The sequence below is a fragment of the Miscanthus floridulus genome, chromosome 11, assembly GCF_019320115.1.
Source record: "Miscanthus floridulus cultivar M001 chromosome 11, ASM1932011v1, whole genome shotgun sequence".
Lineage (NCBI taxonomy): Eukaryota > Viridiplantae > Streptophyta > Magnoliopsida > Poales > Poaceae > Miscanthus > Miscanthus floridulus.
In genome coordinates, this window is record NC_089590.1 from 61,897,854 (window position 1) to 61,920,315 (window position 22,462).

The following is a 22,462-nucleotide window of genomic DNA, read 5'->3' on the forward strand; positions in this document are numbered from 1 at the left end:
CATATACCTTTGGACATGTTGGTTCTTCTAACAAGTCTTTCTCTGAACTTGAAAGATTAACATAATTCTCAAATTTATTTACCGCTGCCGTAAGAGATTTAGAATCCTTTATGAGATATTTATGGATAGATTTCTTAACGGCCACATAAGCAAATGAATTATTATTCACAGCTAATGATTTCAGATCTGTTAGTTGACCAGGCTTGAGATCAGGGTAAGCTGAGTAGAGGTACGAGGCCATCAAATATTCCAAAACAGCATCTCCAAGAAACTCCATCCTCTGATTAAAAATGTACAGAATATGCTGAAGTGAGTGTGTTCTTTACTATCAGAATAGCTCACTAGCAATTAGATGAAAAGGGAAAAAGGAAGATCGGACCTGGTAGCATCCTCCAGAATGCTTATTGAATGAAGGGTGTACAAATGCTTGGAGAAGAAGAGCCTTGTGCTTGAAGGTGTAGCCAATCAATTCTTCAAGCTCATAAATGTTCATGTAGTTCATGAGAGACAAATTGGCGGAGCTTGCATCTAATACTCTATAGAGAGCTGAATTTTCGAAATCAACTTTTATCCCAATCCAATGTAGGAATGCAAATGCAGCTTTGAATCCACACTCGACAATAAAAGCTCCAAGAAGTGACTCAACAACATCTGCAATTGTCTTCCTATGCAACCAATGATGTGATTTTGTACACCTCAAGTTAAAGTTTTCACGTCTATCTGGGTGGATATTCTTCGGGTGTAAAGTCGTCTCTCTGTCAGGATTGCAAACAACTTTACAAGGTCTTCCCAGTGCAAAGAACTGAGTAGGTTCAAAGTGTTGATCCCGTATGTATACCTATATTTTGCATCAAGATGTTTTAATTTTGTGTAACACCGCGAGCAACAAATTATTCTCACCTGAGGTGGTAAAGGGAAAACATGTGCACAAAATACAGGAGTCATGATTCTCTACTTAAACTTCTTGAAGGCCAATAACCATAATGTAAACAAGAAACATGATAAAATAGATCAGAAACAGAAACAAATGTGTTCAACAGAATTGGATGGTAATTAAGAAAGAATCAAATTAACATCAAAGCTAAGTTGCACAGGGGCTGGACAAGGGGGATTTGATGCAGGGGTGGAGCCACATTGTGGCTTCTGGGTGCGACCGTGCCATCAAAATAAGTCAAAATCAAGTTATAATGCCTAATTTTGCACCCTAGCAGCCCAAGCCTATGTACCGACAGCCCAGGAGCCTAGGCTATTGCTTGAATATAGTGCATATGAATGTAATTGCCCCTTTGGAACGGATTTGGAAAATCATGGGCACCACTGCTTTGTAAGTTTTTCATGTGATCGGCAATTGTTAACCGATGCTGGACCACTGATAGGCTAGATAATACCCACTGCCTTCTGTGTAATCAAGCTCCTGAATCGATGCAGCCCCTCCTGATTTCTTGTGTGGTCTACAGGCTTGCGTATGGTGGCGCTGCAGGCTGACACAATAGGGTTTTCCCCTTGTGGAGCCAAGCTCTTAAACAGGTCAGCAAGCAACTTAAAAAGGGATTTAATTCCTTGGTTATTCTGGTTGCTTGGGAGTTACGGAAATACTGCAACAAAGGAACCTACTATGGTGCTTCTCTAGATGTGAACAGGATTGGTGTTTTTTGTGGTTCTTAAAAAGGAGCTCCAGCATGGCTATTAGTAGGACACACAAAGCGCTTTAAGGCCTTTGTTTTTTTTTTTTGTCTGTTTTCTTTCTCAACCACTGAGGCATATGCCCTAACTTATTTTGCATGGGATATTTGATATTGTACTCCTGCATGTTAAAAAATGCAACACTAAGTCCCAAGTCACAATGTGGGTCTGTTTATATATAGTCGAGACAAAAATCATGATTTAAACTTTTGCCATCTTGTGCTTGAGGTTCAACCGTTCAACCATGTAACCATGTCAGCAGAAGGACAAGCACATTGGATCTCTTCTACAATAAGATAGGATGAAATAACTGCTATAACTATATAAAACTTAGCATAAAATAAATATTGGGATCATTGATACAATCAACTCACCTGCAAATTTCTTCTAATTGATAACTCGTATAAATTCGAATTACTCACTATATCAGAACGTCTCCTGGTCAACTGACCTTCATCAAGTCCTTCATATGAAATAAAGTTATGGCGCCCAACTACGTACTTCAAGAAAGCATCACCTAGGACTTCTAATCGCTCCAAAGAGATCCTCTCTAAACACCTTTCAGTAGTCAGTGCTTCAAGGATCTGTAATGAATGTCATAAATCACAATTACCTCAGCATAGATAACAAAATCAAATTAGAAGTTTCAGCCTCAACAGTGCGAAAGTTAGTATTACTTACACCCGAGGCACTAATTTGAGAAGCCTCTGGGAAATAGGATGACATGACATCCTTCAACTCAATAGCCACCAACAAATTCTCCAAGCGACACATTAATGATGGTAGCAAGGACAAAGAACTACCCATATCTTTTGAGAACCCAGTTATCTTCAAAGAGCATAGCTCTGGAGGTAACTCCACAAAGTGCTCCATCAATTCACGACCCTCAGATTCTTATAAGAAACAGTGAAGGAAAAACATAATATCAAAAGTACTGTACAAGGATCAGAATCAAAGAATCACAGCAATCTCAGTGCTTAAAATCCATAAAAGCAGGAAGTAGCAAAATACCAGATCAAATACATTAACATGCAGTTCATGAATCTGATTAAAATTTACAGTTGAATTGAGTTGAAAGTAAAATAAAATAAAACAAATGGTTGAACGAACTTCTCTCCAATATATGTATAACTAGACAAGTTATACTTTGTTTGGTACTGCGTAAGCCACAGCCATCCATGAGTGTCAATCAAATGGATGAGATCTTTTGATACTAGGACATGCTCAGTTACCTGTTAGTGGCAATACCAAATTTGGTTGGTCCCGACACCAATAATCATAAGGTAATTATGATATTGCTCATCTGGATCTGAGAAGAAAACCCTATTAGGCTCATACCCAAAGAAGTGGTCATCTAACGTCTGTTAATATACTTCTGTCTGGCAACTGTACATTTTAGCACTTATGTATCTCCTCAGCCAGACAGCTTCGAGGCGCCAATGTTGCCGTCTGGACTCTGCACACTAATGAAAGCATCGTTCATATCTAACTAAGAGAGTACTGGGTACAGGTAACAGTTTTAACTGTCACTGCTCTAGATGCCATTGACTGCCCCTTTTACAGTGCTTCCTTTTTTTCTTTTTTCTTTTTTTTTGGGAGGTGGGGGTGGGGGTGGGGGGGTGGGGTGGGGGGGATGGGGCAATAACAGCGGGGTGCTAATATAAACATCAAGATAATATAAAATCTGCATATTCTGTAGTAAATGAATTCAATATGCGCTCATGATCACTCACATTGTTGTCATCCAATGTTAACATTGTCTAACGTAGGGCCTTGATTGTAACACCCCGCGTCCAAAACTGCTTATATGGCTCAGTTCCGCACGTGGAACGGGCCTGCATACGCGTAGCACCTCTCTTACACTTTCGTCCTCGCTTCGTGTAAAAGGGTTAACCCGGAGGTGCTACGTTTGGAACAACAAGGCTTATAAGCTGGCCCTCACCTTCCTAGACTTCCAAGGTGGTACTAAACCCACCAACCACAACCACACATAAGCCACTTGGGCCAACTTCACAACTACTACAGACTACTAATGGGCTGGGGTGTTACATTGGTCTTCTGAATCAATATTCATCTGGTTTTTTTTTTCAAGTGTTCGTATTACTCTGGAAAAAATTGTCAAGGGATCTTTTTTATGATTCTACTAGCTCATGTATTTTTTTCTACAATTCTAGATGCATGTTTTCTTTACATACTTGAAAAAATAAAAAACAAACTGGTAATTGAAATCTAAATAAATATGATCATGATTCATCAAAGCATTGCTTATTATAAACAATTAATCCATAATTCATCATGTACTAGAACTACCGACTAGCTTTAGGGCGAAGATGGAAAAGGCATAGCTGCACGATAGGCGTACATACTATCGGGGATGGTTTGATCACTGGTTCACGCAATCCGGCGTCGCAGACTCAGCAGGTCCCATTTAAATAGCGAATCTTCGTTCGCCAGCACCAGCAACTAAATTTTTGCAGCCAAGTCAACGGAACATGGACCAAAAAACAGATCAAGAACTACCCTATGACTTGCATTTTTTGTCAGGACCAGCTGTTTAGGTAGTATATGTATATATACATACAGCAGTATGTTTCTTAGAGTTCTGAATACAGCTGAGTCTGTAGTATGTATACTTAGTGAGGCCCTTGATTTTGGGGGACCCGTGGGCCGTGGCAGCTGCCCCGCCCACACCCCTCGAGGACCGGGCCTGGGAAAAAAGAGGGCAGGGGCAAAGAGGTTACTTTATGCCTCCATGAGCGTTTGACACTTCGACTTGCCAACAACGGCGTAAAAGGATAGAATTTGTAGCCAGATACCATATAGGGGATAATTCATTTTTGACGGCAAATTAGGGATTCAAGTAATTTGCAATGGCGTAGAAAGAATTATCTCTCGTGGCATACAATCATAGCTACACAAGCGAGGATTAACTAGGATGCTGCCTGGTCTATCGGTCAAGCAAGCAGAGGACTGACTGCACAGGTGCTTGCACGGTGGTGTGATAACTTGCACGGTGGTGTGATAAAGATACGCCATCTGCCATTGTTTCTTTTTGGCATGTAATAGCTTCTGGGTTGTTTGGTTGTGCCTGGAACCGTTGTTGTTAAACTGTGTTTGTGTGGGTTTTGATAGAGGCTTGTCTCTTGAATAAAGTAGGTTAGTCCTAGGTCCTTTCTCAATCCGCCGTTATCCCTAATCTATTTCTGGTCATCAAACTGCTTGAATTTCCATAATGAAAGTAATGGAAATGGTGTCTCATCATTTCAAAAGAGAGAATTATCTCCTTGAAGAAGACTAACCTGTGCTCTCAAGTTGTCGATTATGAAGCAGATTACGCAGACAGAACAGCTGCTTAGCTTTCAAAAGTGGCTGCTCAGGATGGGAAAGCTTGATATGTAACCTGATTTCAGTAAAGCGTAACATTATGAAGCAGTTCAACAGATGCATCGCCTACCTCCGTATTATAATAATGATACAGAAATAATGACGCATGGCTAGTATAAGATCAAGGCAGATACTGAAAACTACGAGTGATACAGCTCTATTACAGAAATATGGATAAATAAATCCAAAGACACAGTTCTGCTGGATATTTGTAGCTAGTTTGTTCTCAACATAAAGGATGTATGCTATCATAGGAAAATTCTATTTACTACAACTGAATAATCCACTTTGTCCATTTGACACCCCTAAACAAAATTTCAGCTCAATTCACTCCCACAATCTAATTCAATTGGCCTAATCTACACCCTGGTGTTTCTCTCTTTTTTTCACGTGCAGGTTGAGATTTAAATTCAACATTCTTGGGGTGAGTTTTTCATCACAGAAGGATACACATAGGAAAAAGTTCACTTGACTACCCCAAACAATCAACTTTGTTTGTTCGACTGCCTGCAAAAAATTCGGCTCAATTTGCTCCCCCAAATTATTTCAGTTTGTCCAATCTAACCCCTAATGATTTCTTTTTCTTGTTTGTTGCTTTGCATGCAAGTTTAGTTTTGAGTTATAATTTTGCAGGGGATAAAGGACACGATATCTTATCTCATTAAAATACATTAAGAAATTTTCATCACTATTTTTCATACAATTTTGTATTTCTCAGGTTAGTTTATGTGGGGGTATGCCCCCCGGTATCCTCAAGACAAGACATGGGCCGCACCATCAGAGGTGGCCCGGCCCACAACATCAAGGCGTACACGGCGCTGCTCGGCGTGCACCGCAAGACATTGTATAGTACCAAATAGGATACTTTACTTGTAACCCTGTCCCTCCAGACTATATAAGGAGAGGCAGGGGGTCCCCTAGCGGACAAGATACATACATCTACATGGTCATCCAGATCAATACAATACACCAAAGACACAGGACGTAGGGTATTACGTCGATCAGACGGCCCGAACCTGTCTAAATCGTTGTCTCTGCACCTTGTGTCACCATCCAGTTTCTAATTACGCGCACCCCCACCGACAAATCTACCATCGCGGGATACCCCTCGGTGGACTGCCGACGATATTCTGTCGACAGTTGGCGCGCCAGGTAGGGGTGTGCGCTTGATCCATGGCGAGCCAGATGGACCTCAAATCAACAGCGCGTTCTTGTCATCAATCTCGTGGAGATCCATGCCGGTCCACGACGACGATTCATCGCTGGCTACACCAGCCCCCGCGACAGTAGATCCGATCTCGGAACCACCTCTGAGGTCTGTTAAGTGTATATCAAGGCCCATCCTATAGGCCCATATAGCCCATGTGGCTCTCTATATATATATGGCCATCTCCACTAATTGAGATATCTTCTGTCATTTCTAAGGTTAGTAACATGGTATCAGAGACATGGATTAGGGCTGGGATTAGAGCTAATCAAATTTTTAATCCCCCCACGATCCAATCCCTATCAGGCCGCCATCGCGGTCGTCTTTCATAATCACGGTCTGTCGCTCCGCGCGGCCCGTGCGACCGTCGCCGCACCGTACCTGCGCTCCCGTCCGCCTGCGACGTTCACGCCCGTGCGCGGTGCGCCCGTGAAGTCCCGCGGCCGTCCGCCAACGAAGTCCGCGCTGTCCGCCCGGTCTTCAGCGCACTCGTCCGCGTCCCATCCGACGCGCCGTCTGCGCGCATCACGTCGTCCACTTCGTCTCTATGGAATCAACGTCCGGGCCTGCACATCTGCACGGCTCTTCCTCGGCCCGCCTGCTGCTGCACATCGTCCGATCTCCTCCGGATCGCACAGCAGAGGAAACAGAGGACCTGCAACGGTGGTGACTGATCTCTGCTGTCAGTCTCCCTGTTGGTTAGCGGTCAGTATCCTTTCCAACCATGTCAACATCACAGATCAATGCCATTGTTATCAACATCACTTTAGATGGTCAGAACTATCCAGAGTGGACTTTTTGTGTTGAGACTGCATTAAGGGGTGTTGGTTTTTATTTTCATCTAACTGATGATCCGCCTGCTCGTAACCCTGATGGTAGTAATGCTGCTGCTATTAAAACCTGGGAAATCAATGATGGAAAAGTGATGGCAGCCATAGTCAATAGTGTTAAGCAAACTATGATCATGAGTCTTCGTAAGTTTAAAAGAGCGAAGCCCATGTGGTCTTATTTGAAGCAACGATATGTTCAAGATAGTGGTGCTCTTCAGCATACTCTTATGCAACAACTTCATGTCATTGAACAGAAAGATATGTCCATTGATGAGTACTACTCCGCTTTTGATCGTTTGATGGGTTCTTTGATCTCCATGGTACCTCAATGCACAGCTACAGAGAATTGTACAGCACTTACTTTCATTGAGCAGTTCCTTACATACAGATTTGTTATGGGAGTTCGGGTAGAATATGATTCCATTCGCACTCGATTGCTTCACAATTCCTCTAATCTCACTATGGCACAGGCCTTGGCTGATTTACTTGCAGAAGAAACACGTCTTCAGTCCCTGTCTCCTTCTTCTGTGTCTGTGCCTTGTGTTGGCAGCCTCGCAGAGGTCTGGTGCACCAAAAGGCACCTCTTCAGAGCCTTGCAAGCATTGTGGCAGGACTGGTCATCCTCCAGAAAATTGTTTTGTCCAGCACCCACAGAAATTGGCTGAGTTTCGTGCCCGTCGTGCTGCCCGTGGTCGTGGTACGGGCTCCACTTCTAGAGGTTCAGTATCTATTGCTGCAGCCTCACCTGTCAGTGCTTCCTCGACGTCTTGGGTTCTTGATTCAGGCGCTTCTTTCCATGTGACATCTGATCAGTCCCACTTGGTTGCTTGCAAGTCAGTCACGGATGGTGCTTCTGTTCAGACTGCCGATGGTACATCCTGTCACATCACTCACCAGGGTTCTCTTTGCAATTCTCATTTTTCTATACCTGATGTTTCTCTTGTACCTCAGTTGAACATGAATCTTCTATCAGTAGGCCAAATTACTGATTAAAATTGCTTTGTTGGATTTGATGACTCACCTTGTTTCATTCAGGATCGTCGCTCTTCGGTGCTCGGTCATCGCCAGCAACGCCGAGGACTCCTCGGTGCTCGGACATCGCCAGCTTCGCCGGGGACTCCTCGGTGCTCGGTCATCGCCAGCGACGCCAGGGACTGCTCGGTCATCGCCAGCGACGTCGGGGACTCCTCGCTCCTCGCTCCTCGGTGCTCGGACATCGCCGCCTACGCCGGGGACTCCTCGCTCCTCGGTGCTCGGTCATCGCCAGCGACGCCAGGGACTCCTCGCTCCTCGGTGCTCGGTCATCGCCAGCGACGCCGGGGACTCCTCGGTGCTCGGTCATCGCCAGCGACGCCGGGGACTCCTCGCTCCTCGGTGCTTGGACATTGCCGCCTACGCCGGGGACTCCTCGGTGCTCGGACATCGCCAACGACGCCGGGGACTCCTCGCTCCTCGGTGCTCGGACATCGCCAGCGACGCTGATGACTCCTCGCTCCTCGGTGCTCGGTCATCGCCAGCGACGCCGAAGACTCCTCGGTGCTCGGTCATCGCCAGCGACGCCGGGGACTCCTCGCTCCTCGGTGCTCAGAAATCGCCAGCGACGCCGGGGACTCCTCGGTGCTTGGACATCGCCAGCGACGCCGGGGACTCGCTCCTCGGTGCTCGGACATCGCCAGCGACGCCGGGGACTCCTCGCTCCTCGGTGCTCCCTTGGTGGTCGGATCTTGCTACGTCTCGTCGGTGTGCTATCAAGCTGCTCCATGCTGTTTGGATCAGGGTGCTGATCTTGGGCAGCACGTCTGGGGTCTTGATACGAGCATGTCAGACGACGTCGGCAAGCTTTTAGACTTCTTTTTCTTTGACCCTGCTACATGATTCATTCTTCATCTTCTAGCAGGCTCGAGGACTAAGTGGGCACACTTCACCTTGCGGTGAATGTGCTTGTTCTCATCTCGAGGCTACGCCCGGGGACTGGCTGCCTGCTCGGCTGGTCTTCTACTTTCTGACCCTGGCACCACGCAACTACGTCACCTACTGTCAGGGTTGGGGACTAGCTGTGGGGGTATGCCCCCCGTATCCTCAAGACAAGACATGGGCCGCACCATCAGAGGTGGCCCAGCCCACAACATCAAGGCGTGCACGGCGCTGCTCGGTGTGCACCGCAAGATATTGTATAGTACCAAATAGGATACTTTACTTGTAACCCTGTCCCTCCAGACTATATAAGGAGAGGCAGGGGGTCCCCTAGCGGACAAGATACATACATCTACATGGTCATCCAGATCAATACAATACACCAAAGACACAGGATGTAGGGTATTACGTCGATCAGACGGGCCGAACCTGTCTAAATCGATGTCTCTACGCCTTGTGTCACCATCCGGTTCCTGATTACGCGCACCCCCACCGACAAATCTACTATCGCGGGATACCCCTCGGTGGACTGCCGACGATATTCTGTCAACAGTTTAGCTTTACATGCTCCTAACTACGAAAACAATCATGAACAATTCTTAATATATACTTTTTTAACACAAGTTATGATGTCCTTTGTCACTCCACACAATCTGAAATTAAAAACTAAATTTGTATACAGGGAAACAAAAAAAGATATCACTAGTAGGGAGTAGATTGGACCGATTGAAATAGTTTGGGGGAATAAATTGAGCGGACATTTTGTTCAGGGGTTTAAGCGGAGAAAGTGGATTGTTCAGGATAGTAAAACAAACTTTCCTGATTATCATATTACATAGCATAATACTTATCGTTCTGAAATGGTATGCATAACTCTGAAATCTTAGAGCTTTGTGATCTAACTATATTTGCCTTGCTGGAAGCTCAACATGGTATAGTACATTTTTGCAATATTTGTAAACAACAATGTATGTTAAGAATGGCATGTAAGAAATAATTCATCCTTTTACCTTTCCTTAAAATGTTCTGCATAAGTTGCACCGTTCAACTCACTTTTAGCATTTGTTCCATCCAGAATGGAGTCAACGAAGAAAAACACGTCGGTGTGGGGAGTATATACCAAACTGCCAATGACATCAGCTTTCTTGTACGTTCCACCAAGAAGCTTCAAAGACTCATTTGGCAAACATGAATCAGGCAGAGACAAACCCATTGGATCTTGAAATGCAGGTGACGATAAACACTTCTTTATTGTTGGCCAATCAATCATATTATCACCATAGAATTTCTGCTTGATGGGAAGTAAAAGGTAAAATGTTGAATCCATGTCCAATGCAGCATCATTCCCCAACAAAATATAAGATGAAGTGAACTCGGATCTGTCCAGGAGAACTTTCAAAAACATTTCTTGAAAATTGTGTGCGAGTATCATCTGTAAGATAAAAGAAAAGAGACATGTCAGGCAATGTTCCCTGAAAATTGTGTCTTAGCATTTGAACAGATAAGCAAGACAGTGCCTCTTCTTTGTTAAACTCAATCTTTCCCAAATATTTAATTCCTGCTTTCACAATCCTCGCATGAGCAAGATGCAATTCAACATCCAACTTTTCAGATTCCTCTGGAAGGCGATTGATCACAAAAAGACCAAACATCTGATATCGTCTATCTGCTGGTTTGGGAATAAATTCTATGTAATAGAAATGCAACTTCAATGAGCAATCTAGTTTGCATCTTGAAGGTCTCAGAACTGCAGGGATTAACATCTCATGAAGCTCTTCCCTAAAACTTTCATCTGAAACATGGAAAAAAAATGCTTAAGCCAAATTACCAATATTATCCGCATCATATTCTGAATAATGAACAATGACCATACCCTCATCTTTGTTGCTTTCTGAAATATTTGTTGTTGATACCTTCATCTTTCTAGAGCCTTGGCCAGGTAGAAGAAAATCTGTCAAAGCACCGAGTTCATGAAGTTTAATGCATGCTTTCAAGCATGCATCTCTCTTAGCTTCATCTTTCGATGGACAGGGTTGACCATTCACTTGACGGAAAGCAGCATTTGGTGGAAGAATTAGTCTGCAAACTATTCCATCAATGTCATCGACAAAGAAGAATGATGGGGAAGGAACAAAAAACCTGCAACAAGATGTATCAAATTATTCTAGTAGAGTATTTACATGATGCAAAATGGGTAGAATAATAAACGATCCTTTGCATACATATCTCTAGGAAGGTTATCACAGTAGCGATGTAATAGAGATACACTGCAAGCAGTGCTAATGGAAGCACCAGTATCATTGACTCGATAGATGTTCTCCTCAAGGCAATCGAACATATCATTTGATGTTCTCAAGTTAATCTCTTTATCCATAATGCTTTCACCAGTAATATAATCATCAAGTAACTTCTCCTGAGACTGATTTCCCCTGGTAAATATCAAAATGAAGGGCTTCAAGGTCTAGAACCAAAAACAAGGAACTAAATTCAAGTTAACATTAATAGCATTATGATAGGTTTGTGTAAATTAGCCAGTGTAATCGGTGAATGCAGGCGCGTGCTCGTGGGTGGGTGTTACGAAAATGACCTCTCCAGGAGAAAAACATATTTAGATTTACTCATCCGGGCACGTCCCCTTGACTGGATAAAGCTATTAACAGTTTCAGGGAGATCAAACCGCACAACAAGGCAGCAAGTCTGAATGTCAAGTCCCTCCTCACCTACACTAGTAGCGACCAAAAGGTTCACCTGCAAAAAAAAGTAAGGAAAAAGGGACTGTAACACAAGAAGCATAAACATATATACTGGTGTTAATGGAGATAATAAAGATAAACCTGACAAGGACTATTAAGGATGGACAGACTCCAGATTATACCTCACCCGAAGAGAACTTTTCAATGATAGAACCCATCTTGTCCCTTGACATGTTCCTTAATCCCGAGTGGCATCCCACAAGAAACTCACATTTCCAAAAATCAAGGCACTTCAGATTTTGGAGAATATGTGCTACTACTCTTGCGACAATGATTCTTTTCACAAAAACAATGCATTTCATGTTTTCCTCCAGCCTGTAGAAGAAACCAAAGAGAAAACAACCAGGATGATGCCAATAGAATTGAAGGCAGAAACTTGTTTTAAAATGGTTACAGCTAAAACATTGAAATTGCTTAGTTTGTTGTTGGGTTTTGAACATATTCAAGGCCTACAGCAAACCAATAGAATATATGTAATTTCAACAATGCGGCAAACAAGTACATCACTGGCTAGGATGTCTGTAAGTATAACTTCAAACTCATGCAGAAGTCTCGAAGTGGCCATCCTAGCTGTTATGTGGGATAAAGATCGATGATAGATCTATTGAAACAACGGTTGATTCGCCTTCCCTCTGGCCAGGTGCATATTATGATGGGTATTGTCATCTCTCAGCAGAGACCACAGGTTATGTATGTAAAGTAGTAAGGCCCTTGTTATCCCAACTCACACCAAATTAGTTAAGCTATGAATTATAATGTGTATGAGGTGTTTTCAGCTAATGAAGTTGTGTTGATGTTTCCAATTCATGGCATAACTAGTCTTTCTGGTAATTCATAGTGAACTTAATAACCATGTTGTCAGCACCATTTTCTATATGAAATCCCAGAAATCAGTTGTATACCTTTCAATTGTGCAAAATCTTATATCCTGACATGTATCCCCTTCATATTTGTTCATAACTCCATATTAGCTTGCTAGCTACCATAGCCAGCTGGGTATCTACAAATCTTCAGTGGATGCATATGAAGCTGAGTTGCCTTAAAGGGAGAGTTGTACATCTAACTTGATGAAGACTATGAATTCATATTCTAGTCATTTTAGGCTCAAGCGTAGCCTATAAAATTTCTAACTGCTTGTTTGTGTACTATAAGATTGATCCTGGGGCCAACCAATTAGAGCAAGCCTAATAATACAGCCGGCTTGCTGGCTGTAAGGTTCCTTGCAGCCTTCTCTCAACCCACTCATATAGTAGTTAGCTCTTTACAGTTAATACATGGCCCACTTGTCTCTCTCACAGACTTTCTTGGTTCTTGTGCCCAAGCCGGCTGTAAGCTTACAGTCCACTTCTCCTCTCTCTCCTCCCCTCTCTCCTCCACCTCAGCATTTAGTCGGCTTACAGCCTGTTATTATACTTGCTCTTACTGTAAGCTGGCAGGCTATTACCTGTAGTCTGTACAGTTATGAGATTTTCAATGCAAGGCAAGGTAGGGATTATATAATTATATACACAACTGATATCATATTTGATTGAAAGAATGTGGTGGCAGTGAGACCAAACTCAGGCACCTGGCAGACTGTAGCTTATAATGCCTTAAGTACACGACTGAAAATCAAAGATATGTCATATGTTTCTGAAAAATGATAGTAGCACAAGTGATCATGCTTACCTGTATCTCGATAGAACGTCAATAAGAACTGCAAATTTTTTTGAGAAGAAAGGTTCTTCTATTGTCTCTAGGTCAAACGAATCAGCATCTGCACCTTAAAAACAAAACTGTCAGATTTTTTAATTGATAATATAAAAAAATTATGCATTTTCCAATTATTTCCAACAAAAAGTAACTCCAAAAGGTCCACTATAAACTATATGTATGACATATGCAGATCAGCTTGTTGAATAACATATCCAAAACACCAGCAAAGTGTACGAGGATGGGAGTTCACCTTCTAAGATGCCGCGGCTTAGAAGAGACGTTGCTTTGTTTACATAGTCATTAATGTCAACCCCCTTTCCATCTAGACTACCACTACTGGGAGAGAGAAAGGTCCTTGCAGCCTGCACTACAATCAAACAAATAATATCACATACGTGTTAAGTTCACACCTAATTTTGACATTAGGCAAAAAAAAAATGCGGCGGCCAAAATGGATGCCACAAGTGGGGAGTAGTGAATAGTCTGCCATAAAAATAGTTCAATGACATGTATGGCATGGGGCTAAGAATGTGTGGTAAGCCACAATCGTGGCATTAAGCAGAACACATACTTCACAAACTGTGGCAGGTCAAGGTTTTATCCCAAATTAAATAGGCCAACATGGAGGGGATCCAAGATTTTTTAATAAAAACAAACCACCATCCATCTATTCGTTGTGGTTTGGGAAAAATATTTGGGCCTGTCATCTTTTCAAGCCTCTCCTTCTGAGTGCAATGAATCTTGTGTTTATTACTTATGAAGAAAAAGGCAATACCAAAGCACACCAAGATAAATGTAATTAAAAAAAGATCTTGCAAGGATGTAAGCTATTTGGGATCAGTAAGCCTTCAAACATCTTCATATTGAGGAGGTTTGTCAAGTGAACATAATCACAAATGTCACTCAAGGATGCAAAAAAAGTACATTATAGTCAGTTTTTTAAAACAATAAGAATAAAAAATCACGTATACAAGAAAACACTGGGTAGCTTGAAACACATATGCAAGCTATTGGCTATTACAGACTTCCAGTACAACAGTTCTACATTCCTACTGCTGCCAAAATACAAGGAAGTGAGGAACAGTGAAGAAGGAATTCAACTGAGGCGAGATTGTATAAAGATTTAAATGCTGGTTGAACAAACTGTGCAAACTCACTTGGAGAGCTCCAAAGAGACCAACTTCTTGCAAACAGAAAATCAAATTTTCATGCAACCTCCATAACGACTTCAGTTTCTTCTGTGACTCCTTGAAATTGCATGCACTCTCTCTTAACATGTATTCAGACTGTTCAAAGCACATTAAAAGCTGTTGAAGGACAAAGAAAAAAGAAAATAACCCAAAATCTCATGTTAACTGGACCAAAGATAAATCCTGTATAATTAAAAAAAATCACCTGAGACTTATAGCCATCAAGCTCATTGATGTAAGTCGTAATCAAGTTAGAGTGACCAACTGGGCCATAAAAGTACACTTCAATCTTAGGAGAAGCAATCACACTTTCAAGTTCTACATTATCAACTGAACAAACCTAGAGTACAAGTTTACAAAGCAAACAAACTGTCAAAATCATCTTAAGCCCAGCAGATTTATGGAGAACAGTAGTGGTATGTACCTTTGCATTAAGTAATTCCTCGAGACTGTTGATACATTTAGTGTAGGTAAGCTTGTTAGAACCACCTGTCATAGAAAGTATAGGAATGATAATTAGCCAGCCATGGGGAAGAATAGCTAAATTGGATGACACAGCTTTAGAGGAAGAATAACATATTGGTAGGCAACACTCCACATTTCATCTGTTTGTGTTAGTTTTGTTAGGAGAGAATGAACTCTATCCATTCGGTAGGCTTAAGCCCAAACATGTACATGGGCATATATGCATAGAAGCCCTTACACAAAGAGGAAAGTACACAGACACATATACATCTATATCTAACCCCCCCCCCCCCCCCCCCCCCCCTCAAACTCAGGGTGGATCACGAAAACTGAGTTTGGAGAGAGAGAAACGATGTTGAGCTCTTGTTTGTGCCTTTGTGAAGAAGTCAGCCAACTGAAGCTCCGAAGGCACATAGCGAAGCGTAATGATATCATCCTGCACTTGTGCCCGAGTGTTAAGACGCATCAACACCGATATGCTTGGTGAGGTCATGCTTCACCGGATCACGAGCTATGCTGATAGCACCGGTACTGTCAGACAAGAGAGGAGTTGGCACGGAAACTGAAACACCAAAATCCTCAAGTAGCCAGCGCAGCCAAGTAACATCTGCTGTCGCAAGAGCCATAGCTCGCAACTCAGCCTCTGCACTCGAACGAGAAACCGCAGTCTGCTTCTTAGTCTTCCAAGCAATGAGAGAACCACCGAGAAAAACACAATAGGCTGAAAGAGAGCGACGATCAGAAGAGTCGCTAGCCCAAGTAGCATTGGAGTAGGCTTGGAGTTGAAAAGAGCTAGAGCGCGGGAAGAACAGACGGCGAGTAATGGTCCCACGAAGGTAACGCAAGACACGAAGAAGATGACTATAGTGGAGGTGAGTGGGAGCGGAAACAAACTGACTAAGAATATGCACAGCATATGAAATGTCAGGACGAGTCACACCCAAATAGACAAGACTCCCAACAATATGACGATATCGAGTGGGATCAGTGAGAGGTTCACCATCAGTTGTGCGAAGATGAAGATTAAGCTCTATGGGAGTCTCAATAGTGCGATGATCAGTGAGGGAAGAACGATCAAGAAGATCTTGAATGTACTTTTCTTGTGACAGATAAATGCCATCAGAGGTGGAAGAGACCTCAATCCCAAGAAAGTAACGAAGAGGGCCAAGATCGGACATGAGAAACTGCCCACTGAGACGTGCCTTCACAAATGCAATATACTCAGAATCATCACCAGTGATGATCATATCATCAACATAAAGAAGAAGAAGAGTGCGGCCACGAGATGAATTATGAACAAACAAGGCAGGGTCATGAGCACTCGGAGAAAAACCAACATTGCGGCTTTACGCCAAGAGCATTTGTTACAACAGGGTGATGCTACAATTGAGGAGTTCTTTAACTAGCTCTCTAGTGTGTGGCGTGAGCTTGACACTCTGGGTCCTCAGCTGTCCCCTGCCACTTGTGAGTCCTGCAGGAAGCAACAGAGCCACCTTTGGCTTCGGTGCACCTACGATTTTCTGACTCGTCTTCGTGCTGAGTTTGAGCCTCTTCGTACTCAGTTACTAGCTCTGATACCATGTTAGGAGAGAATGAACTCTATCCATTCGGTAGGCTTCAGCCCAAACATGTACATGGGCATATATGCATAGAAGCCCTTACACAAAGAGGAAAGTACACAGACACGTATACATCTATATCTAACAAGTTTGACCACTATTTTGTGTGTCCCTAGATACTTATAGAATTTCAATCCAAAGAACAATTCTGCTGCAACAAAATAATGGAGTAATACGACTATACGAGTATCCTTCAGTCACTGTACTTTGAGCTTTTGGCACTCACGATGGTTTGGAATAAAAGGATGAGAAACAGGTGTCCATCTTATTCCACTCTAATAACTCTTCTCCTTCTCTCCTAGGATTGCTCTCTAGTATGTTTCTATCCAATTTTCTTGCTTGCTATACTCCTAGTTTTGTAATACAGCTGAGCAAATTACCACAAAGACCTCAAAAGTATAAGAGATCATCCCTCCCTGTCATTTCAACTGATTGATCAATTAACCCTTTGGTATATTATCCTTGCTTTCATGCAAAACCTTATGTGTTGTGGATTGGAAAAGAATACCTCCACCACCTAGATTCAAGTTCTCCTCAACTTGAATTTGGATGCCTATTTCTTCTTAATGCAAATCCCCTACTTCCTTCTAGATCGATCTATTTTTTCTTTAAAAACATAAACAATATGTTGCACTATCATAAAAAGCTAGTAATCTCATTCTGTATTATGCTGGCCATTTAACAGATTACCGATCAAACAATGGTACAGATTGTACGAAGGCAAGAATAATGGACTGCATAATTTGAAAGCTAGGCATAAAGGGAAAGAAAATAAGATTCAAGCACTAACCAAATGAGAAAAGGGCAAGAATATATTCTGACTACAACATAATTTGAAATATGAGAAAGATGGAAATTAAGTCAATACAGTTGCTAGCAGGATAGGTTAAGACCATTGACGAGGAATAAAACATTTAAGTAAGAACATCATTACCTTTTCCAATAATCGGTGAAGCAGTCATGCCAAAAACACGAGGATGTTTATCAGCGTTGTTGTAGAATTCCTGAAATATTGTTATAAATATTTTAAGACTAAGAAGTCCGCAGTTCATGTAACTTTTTTTTTGAACCAGGAAAACAGCAGGGGAAGCCCCCACTGTTAGATTTTATTAAAACACAAAAACAAACACTGAGCAAAACAAATGGAAAACACTTCAGCTAACCCCAAGCGAGGCTAGAACAAGAAGAAAAACAAAGAACCACTAAACACAAGAATCAAACTAGGAGAGAAAAACAGATAAATTGTTTTCAGAAATCTTATACGCTTGTAGTCGAGCTTCATTTTTTAGAGATCTTCTCCAGGAAGAGAAGGAAGGAGGTCCTCTCATAAAAATGAGGTTATTGAGTTCATGTAACTTTCTAAAGAGTCTTTAAGAGGTATAGTACAACTTCTGCATATGTTCAATTGATCCAAAGCAATGAAATTTCATCAATTTGTCATTCCAACTACCTGATCAAACCTTCATAACTGCATAAGAGTGTTTGTCATGTATTCAATTAAACGTTGAGAGGAAAAGAAGGAAACAAGTAGCTCTGGATCATCACCAGGTTGTGGCTCAATGCAACAATACCATGCATCATGAAGAATACAGTGACATATGTATATAAGAACAGCAAAAGCCATAAAAGATGATGCGCCAATGTGATAATAAATTATATCTGGTGCATCTACCATCCATAACAAAGTAAACGGCTATAGCATACTCTAGCTCAGTTGATGGGAGGTGCGGCTGGGCACCCTCCACGCCTGGGTTTTCGAGTCCTCTTCAACTCGAATTCAGGTGCCTATTTTCTTTTTATTGACAGTGCCACCTAGTTACTCCTAGGTTGGTTGAGAAAATGAGAAGTGAATGGTAATGAAGATTTAGCAACTACTCCCTCCGTTCCAACTTATAAGTTGCTTTGACTTTTTTGGTAGACATAGCAAATTCGATGTACCAAAGAAGTCAAAGCGACTTATAATTTGGAATGGAGTGAGTACTATAAGAAACAAATATGAATGCCAGATATTGAGAAGTATATGGTTGTGAAGATTTAGCAATTATTTTTCTAAGAAACAAATATGAATGTCAGATATGGATTCGAATAAATTTTAAATACTCATATATGTATTAGAATATTGTGGTAATCTGTATCTTAGGATGTCAATGGAACCATTGTAGAATTCTGAGAATCCTTTGCACACATTAATATAGGTACAAGCACATGCGTAATCTCAAGTTATACCAAATGTATTCCGCATACTGATTTTATTAGGAAAGGATCCATTAGGATCAATTGGTATTAGGACAGGATCCATTAGGATCAATTGTTATTATTAGGATAGGATCCATTAAGATTAATTGTATAGGATAACTATCCATGTATAGCCTAGCTTCCTTGTATTATACCACCTACCTTGTACCACAGGTTGATCATGGCTATATATATGCAAGGCAACCCCCCCCCCCCCCCCCCCAATGGACGTGTGGTGTGATTCCCATGCCTTTCTACAGTTTTGAAACTGAAAATATATAGGCAAGTTCATCATCAGCAAAAAAAGGTTGTACATCCAATCTGTTCCAAAGCCTCTAGAAGTCTAGAGGCTGAAATTACCCACCCACATGTTTAGCACCGAAAATATCTACAGTATTAGTTTCTTTTTTTTCTTTTTTTTGGCAAGTTACTACATTAAAATCCTGTCAGCCATAGCAACACACTTCCTGTCATCAAGATAAATTCAACAGAAATGAAGAATTAATGTTGCACAGGTACAGGAGGAAGTTCTGTGACCTGAATATTAATTTCCAGAGATTGCAACAGATGATAGTACAGGCACTGAAATTGTACGCGAGCAGTTACCTTCATAATTTGTGCATATGGATGCCTTTTTTGTGCTTGTGCATGATGGCATTCATCAAATATCAAAAGTGCAATTAAGTCCATCTTGATGAAACAATGACGCAAATTGTGCAATAATATTTGGGGAGTCATTACAAGGACCTGAAGCGGCAGAGAAAGCAGAACAAGTTAGGAAGAAAAAAATTATGCATAAGAAACAATGATGGTACAGATAGATTATGTTTGCCCAAAGTTGCGTGCAAAAGTTGATATAAATAGGTTATGTTTGCCAAAGTTGTGTGCTGATACAACTGTTGATTTTTCATTTTACTCAAGAGTCAGAACACTGGTTGAAAAATGATCATAGGCTAAACACATCTCTGTCTGAATATTTTTCTCCACAACATGTCAAGTACTATAGCTTTATTAATTTATACTAGCTACTAAAAATCTTCAAAACAGGACTATCAGTGGTCACTTGGCAGCTGCCAGCAAAAAGAACATATAGCACACCATACCTCGTATTCTCGCATCTCTTTCTCCCATGCCTGGTGATCTCTAGAGTTTTTACCACTTCCATAGTAACGTTGAACTTTAAAATTAGTGGAATCCGCAATCACCATTGCTTGCTACAAAATACAAATACAGAAAAAGAGCACTGACTAAGCATGTAAAGGTGCACCTGGTACCGAAAGTTGTGGTCACAAACATCCATAAAAAGAAATGAGCGTGTACTCATAAAAAAATTGATAGCATGACTTCATCCCCACCAAAAATGAATATAGATATAGTGAGAAGAGCAGGGAGCTATTCTACCTGACGGACAAGGGGTATGGTCGGTGCGAGGAAGACGCAGACCTCGCGGCTGGGTTTGCGGATGAGGTGTCCAAGCTCATACATGAGTAACACGGCAATGTGTGTCTTCCCACATCCTGTTCCAAGGTACACCACGATGTTCTCATCGACTGCCCTCTTGCAAAGATCCAGTTGATATCTAAATACCAAAAGCTAGCAAACCATCAGTGTTTTTTCCATACTCCCAGTATTATTTGAAGGAAATCCTTGATTAACAAAAGCTAAGGTAATGCAGCAGAGCGACACTAATTTGTCTGACAATATTTTAGGAAAAAAAAAGAAACTTAGGGTCTCATTGCTGCTACATGCAACATTCAATGAAAAAGCTGCCCACCATTTGCCACAAAGTAATAAGGCCTTGTTTAAATCCAGAGTGTAAAGTGGGGTGTCACATCGGGTGTTACATGGGGGGTGTCGCATGGGATGTTCAGATACTAATAAAAAAACAAATTACAGAATCCGTAAGTAAACCGCGAAACGAATTTATTAAGCCTAACTAATCCGTCATTAGTACATGCGTTACTGTAGCACCACATTGTCAAATCATAGACTAATTAGGCTTAAAAGATTCGCCTCGCAAAGTAGTCACAATCAGTGCAATTAGTTATTTTTTTAGTCTATATTTAATACTTCATGCATGTGTTCAAACATTCCATGGGATACTGTGTAAACTTTTGGGGAGGAACTAAACAAGTCCTTGGTAGGAATGATGACTACAAGGCACAATCACCACGACATCTCGAAGAGTTATTACTTGTTCATTTATGCATTGACACGTATCTGGGGTGCTGCATTGCCATAAAGTAATTGCGTAGACAGGCTGAGGATCACACATGCTTTTAATGCCGAGCAGGCGATCAACAGGACCGAATCCTAGAGATTAAGGGATATCACGTTCTCGATCTTCGTAACAGGAGGCATTAAACATCCATAGCTGCAAACGGCGGCAGGGGTATTCTAGGTATTCCTTGGAATACCCATATTTTCTGTAACAAAATAAATTTGTATTACTAAAATGTCTAATTCTACGAGTGCATTTAGTTCTTGCTGTTTGGTGAAAATTATTCTCGAATACCCTGGTGGAGAATCCAGGCTCCGCCGTCCAAATCGCAACTTATGCGAAAACTCAAACTCTCTCACGAAACGCTTCTATCAAACAATCTAAAAAAAATGTGGAAAACCGAAACCAGTAGTATCAGCCGTGAAAAGTAAGTTAAATGGCAGGAAGAACAAAAAAAACAATCGCGTCTCAAAACCTGCCTAAAACCTTCACGAACTCCCGACAGATGAGCAATACACAGCGAATCGATGATCTCGCACAAGAAATGAACAAACAAAAATCCGCCACTACCATAGAAACTGCGCAGACAAATACGCCGGCCGGCCCTCCGCGCGAAAATCTAAAAACAGATCAGAAGAAGGATAGGAAGGGGCGCTTACTTGCGAGCGATCGTTCTCGGATCCTTGGGTTCGCCAGCGGCCGCGCCGGAGCTGGAGCTCTCAGCCTCGTCCTCGCCCTCGCCCATGGCGGAAGCTTCGAGCGGAAGCACAAGGATGTGGGGGAAAGTAACAGAACAAAAGGCGGAGGTGTATGTGAAACTGCCGTGCGCTGAGAGGCTGCGTTGAGGTAAGCACAGAGAGGTGGGAGCTGGTCTTGTCGCGTCAAATGGGTCGGAGGGAGCACGAGAAGAGAAGGCAGGGTACTGGGCCCCGCTGATGGGGGTGGGGTGGGGTGGCGCGGGTCAGGATACCCGTCTAGTCGAACTGTCTCGTCGGGTTTTTGTCTGCGGGCTGCGGAATTGCGGATCTGCCGCAGGAGGCGTGCGTGCAATTGATGCGGTAGGCGAGAGGGGCCAAACGGGTTGCCGCTGACGCGAACGGCGAGCTAATGGCCCATGGGCCTAGCCGAGGTATATTGACTGGCTTTCGGCGTGGCGTGACTACAGCCTGATGACGGGCGACTTGGGAGTTGGGACCGTGCCGCGTGGTTGGGGGAGTATCTCGTAAAAAAAATAGTATTCAAAATATATTTTAAAATTCATATCTT

The 22,462-nt window shown here is 42.2% G+C and overlaps 1 protein-coding gene across 8 annotated transcripts in view; it reads right to left on the reverse strand.

The window, feature by feature from the left end:
- Positions 1–22,067, reverse strand: part of LOC136490932 (endoribonuclease Dicer homolog 4-like) — a 28,449-nt gene extending 6,382 nt beyond the window's left edge. The window contains exons 1-22 of one of the 8 annotated variants that reach the window (XM_066487131.1): positions 21,856–22,067; positions 20,377–20,554; positions 20,079–20,189; positions 19,582–19,722; positions 17,675–17,744; positions 15,081–15,145; positions 14,862–14,996; positions 14,624–14,773; positions 13,717–13,828; positions 13,440–13,533; positions 11,894–12,086; positions 11,606–11,766; positions 11,241–11,447; positions 10,892–11,157; positions 10,536–10,810; positions 10,029–10,450; positions 4,983–5,083; positions 2,365–2,576; positions 2,058–2,267; positions 839–900; positions 380–755; positions 8–280 (exon numbers count right to left, since the gene is read on the reverse strand). In XM_066487131.1, coding sequence (XP_066343228.1) covers positions 8–280; positions 380–755; positions 839–900; positions 2,058–2,267; positions 2,365–2,576; positions 4,983–5,083; positions 10,029–10,450; positions 10,536–10,810; positions 10,892–11,157; positions 11,241–11,447; positions 11,606–11,766; positions 11,894–12,086; positions 13,440–13,533; positions 13,717–13,828; positions 14,624–14,773; positions 14,862–14,996; positions 15,081–15,145; positions 17,675–17,744; positions 19,582–19,722; positions 20,079–20,189; positions 20,377–20,554; positions 21,856–21,941 — 3,900 coding nt within the window. In that variant the 5' untranslated portion in view covers positions 21,942–22,067. Of the gene's footprint in view, positions 1–7; positions 281–379; positions 901–2,057; positions 2,268–2,364; positions 2,577–4,982; positions 5,084–10,028; positions 10,451–10,535; positions 10,811–10,891; positions 11,158–11,240; positions 11,448–11,605; positions 11,767–11,893; positions 12,087–13,439; positions 13,534–13,716; positions 13,834–14,623; positions 14,774–14,861; positions 14,997–15,080; positions 15,146–17,674; positions 17,745–19,581; positions 19,723–20,078; positions 20,190–20,376; positions 20,555–21,855 lie in introns of those variants that run through there. The other 7 variants (XM_066487128.1, XM_066487127.1, XM_066487130.1 and 4 more) reach the window with 7 other exon arrangements.
- Between the last annotated feature and the right edge of the window lie 395 nt (positions 22,068–22,462).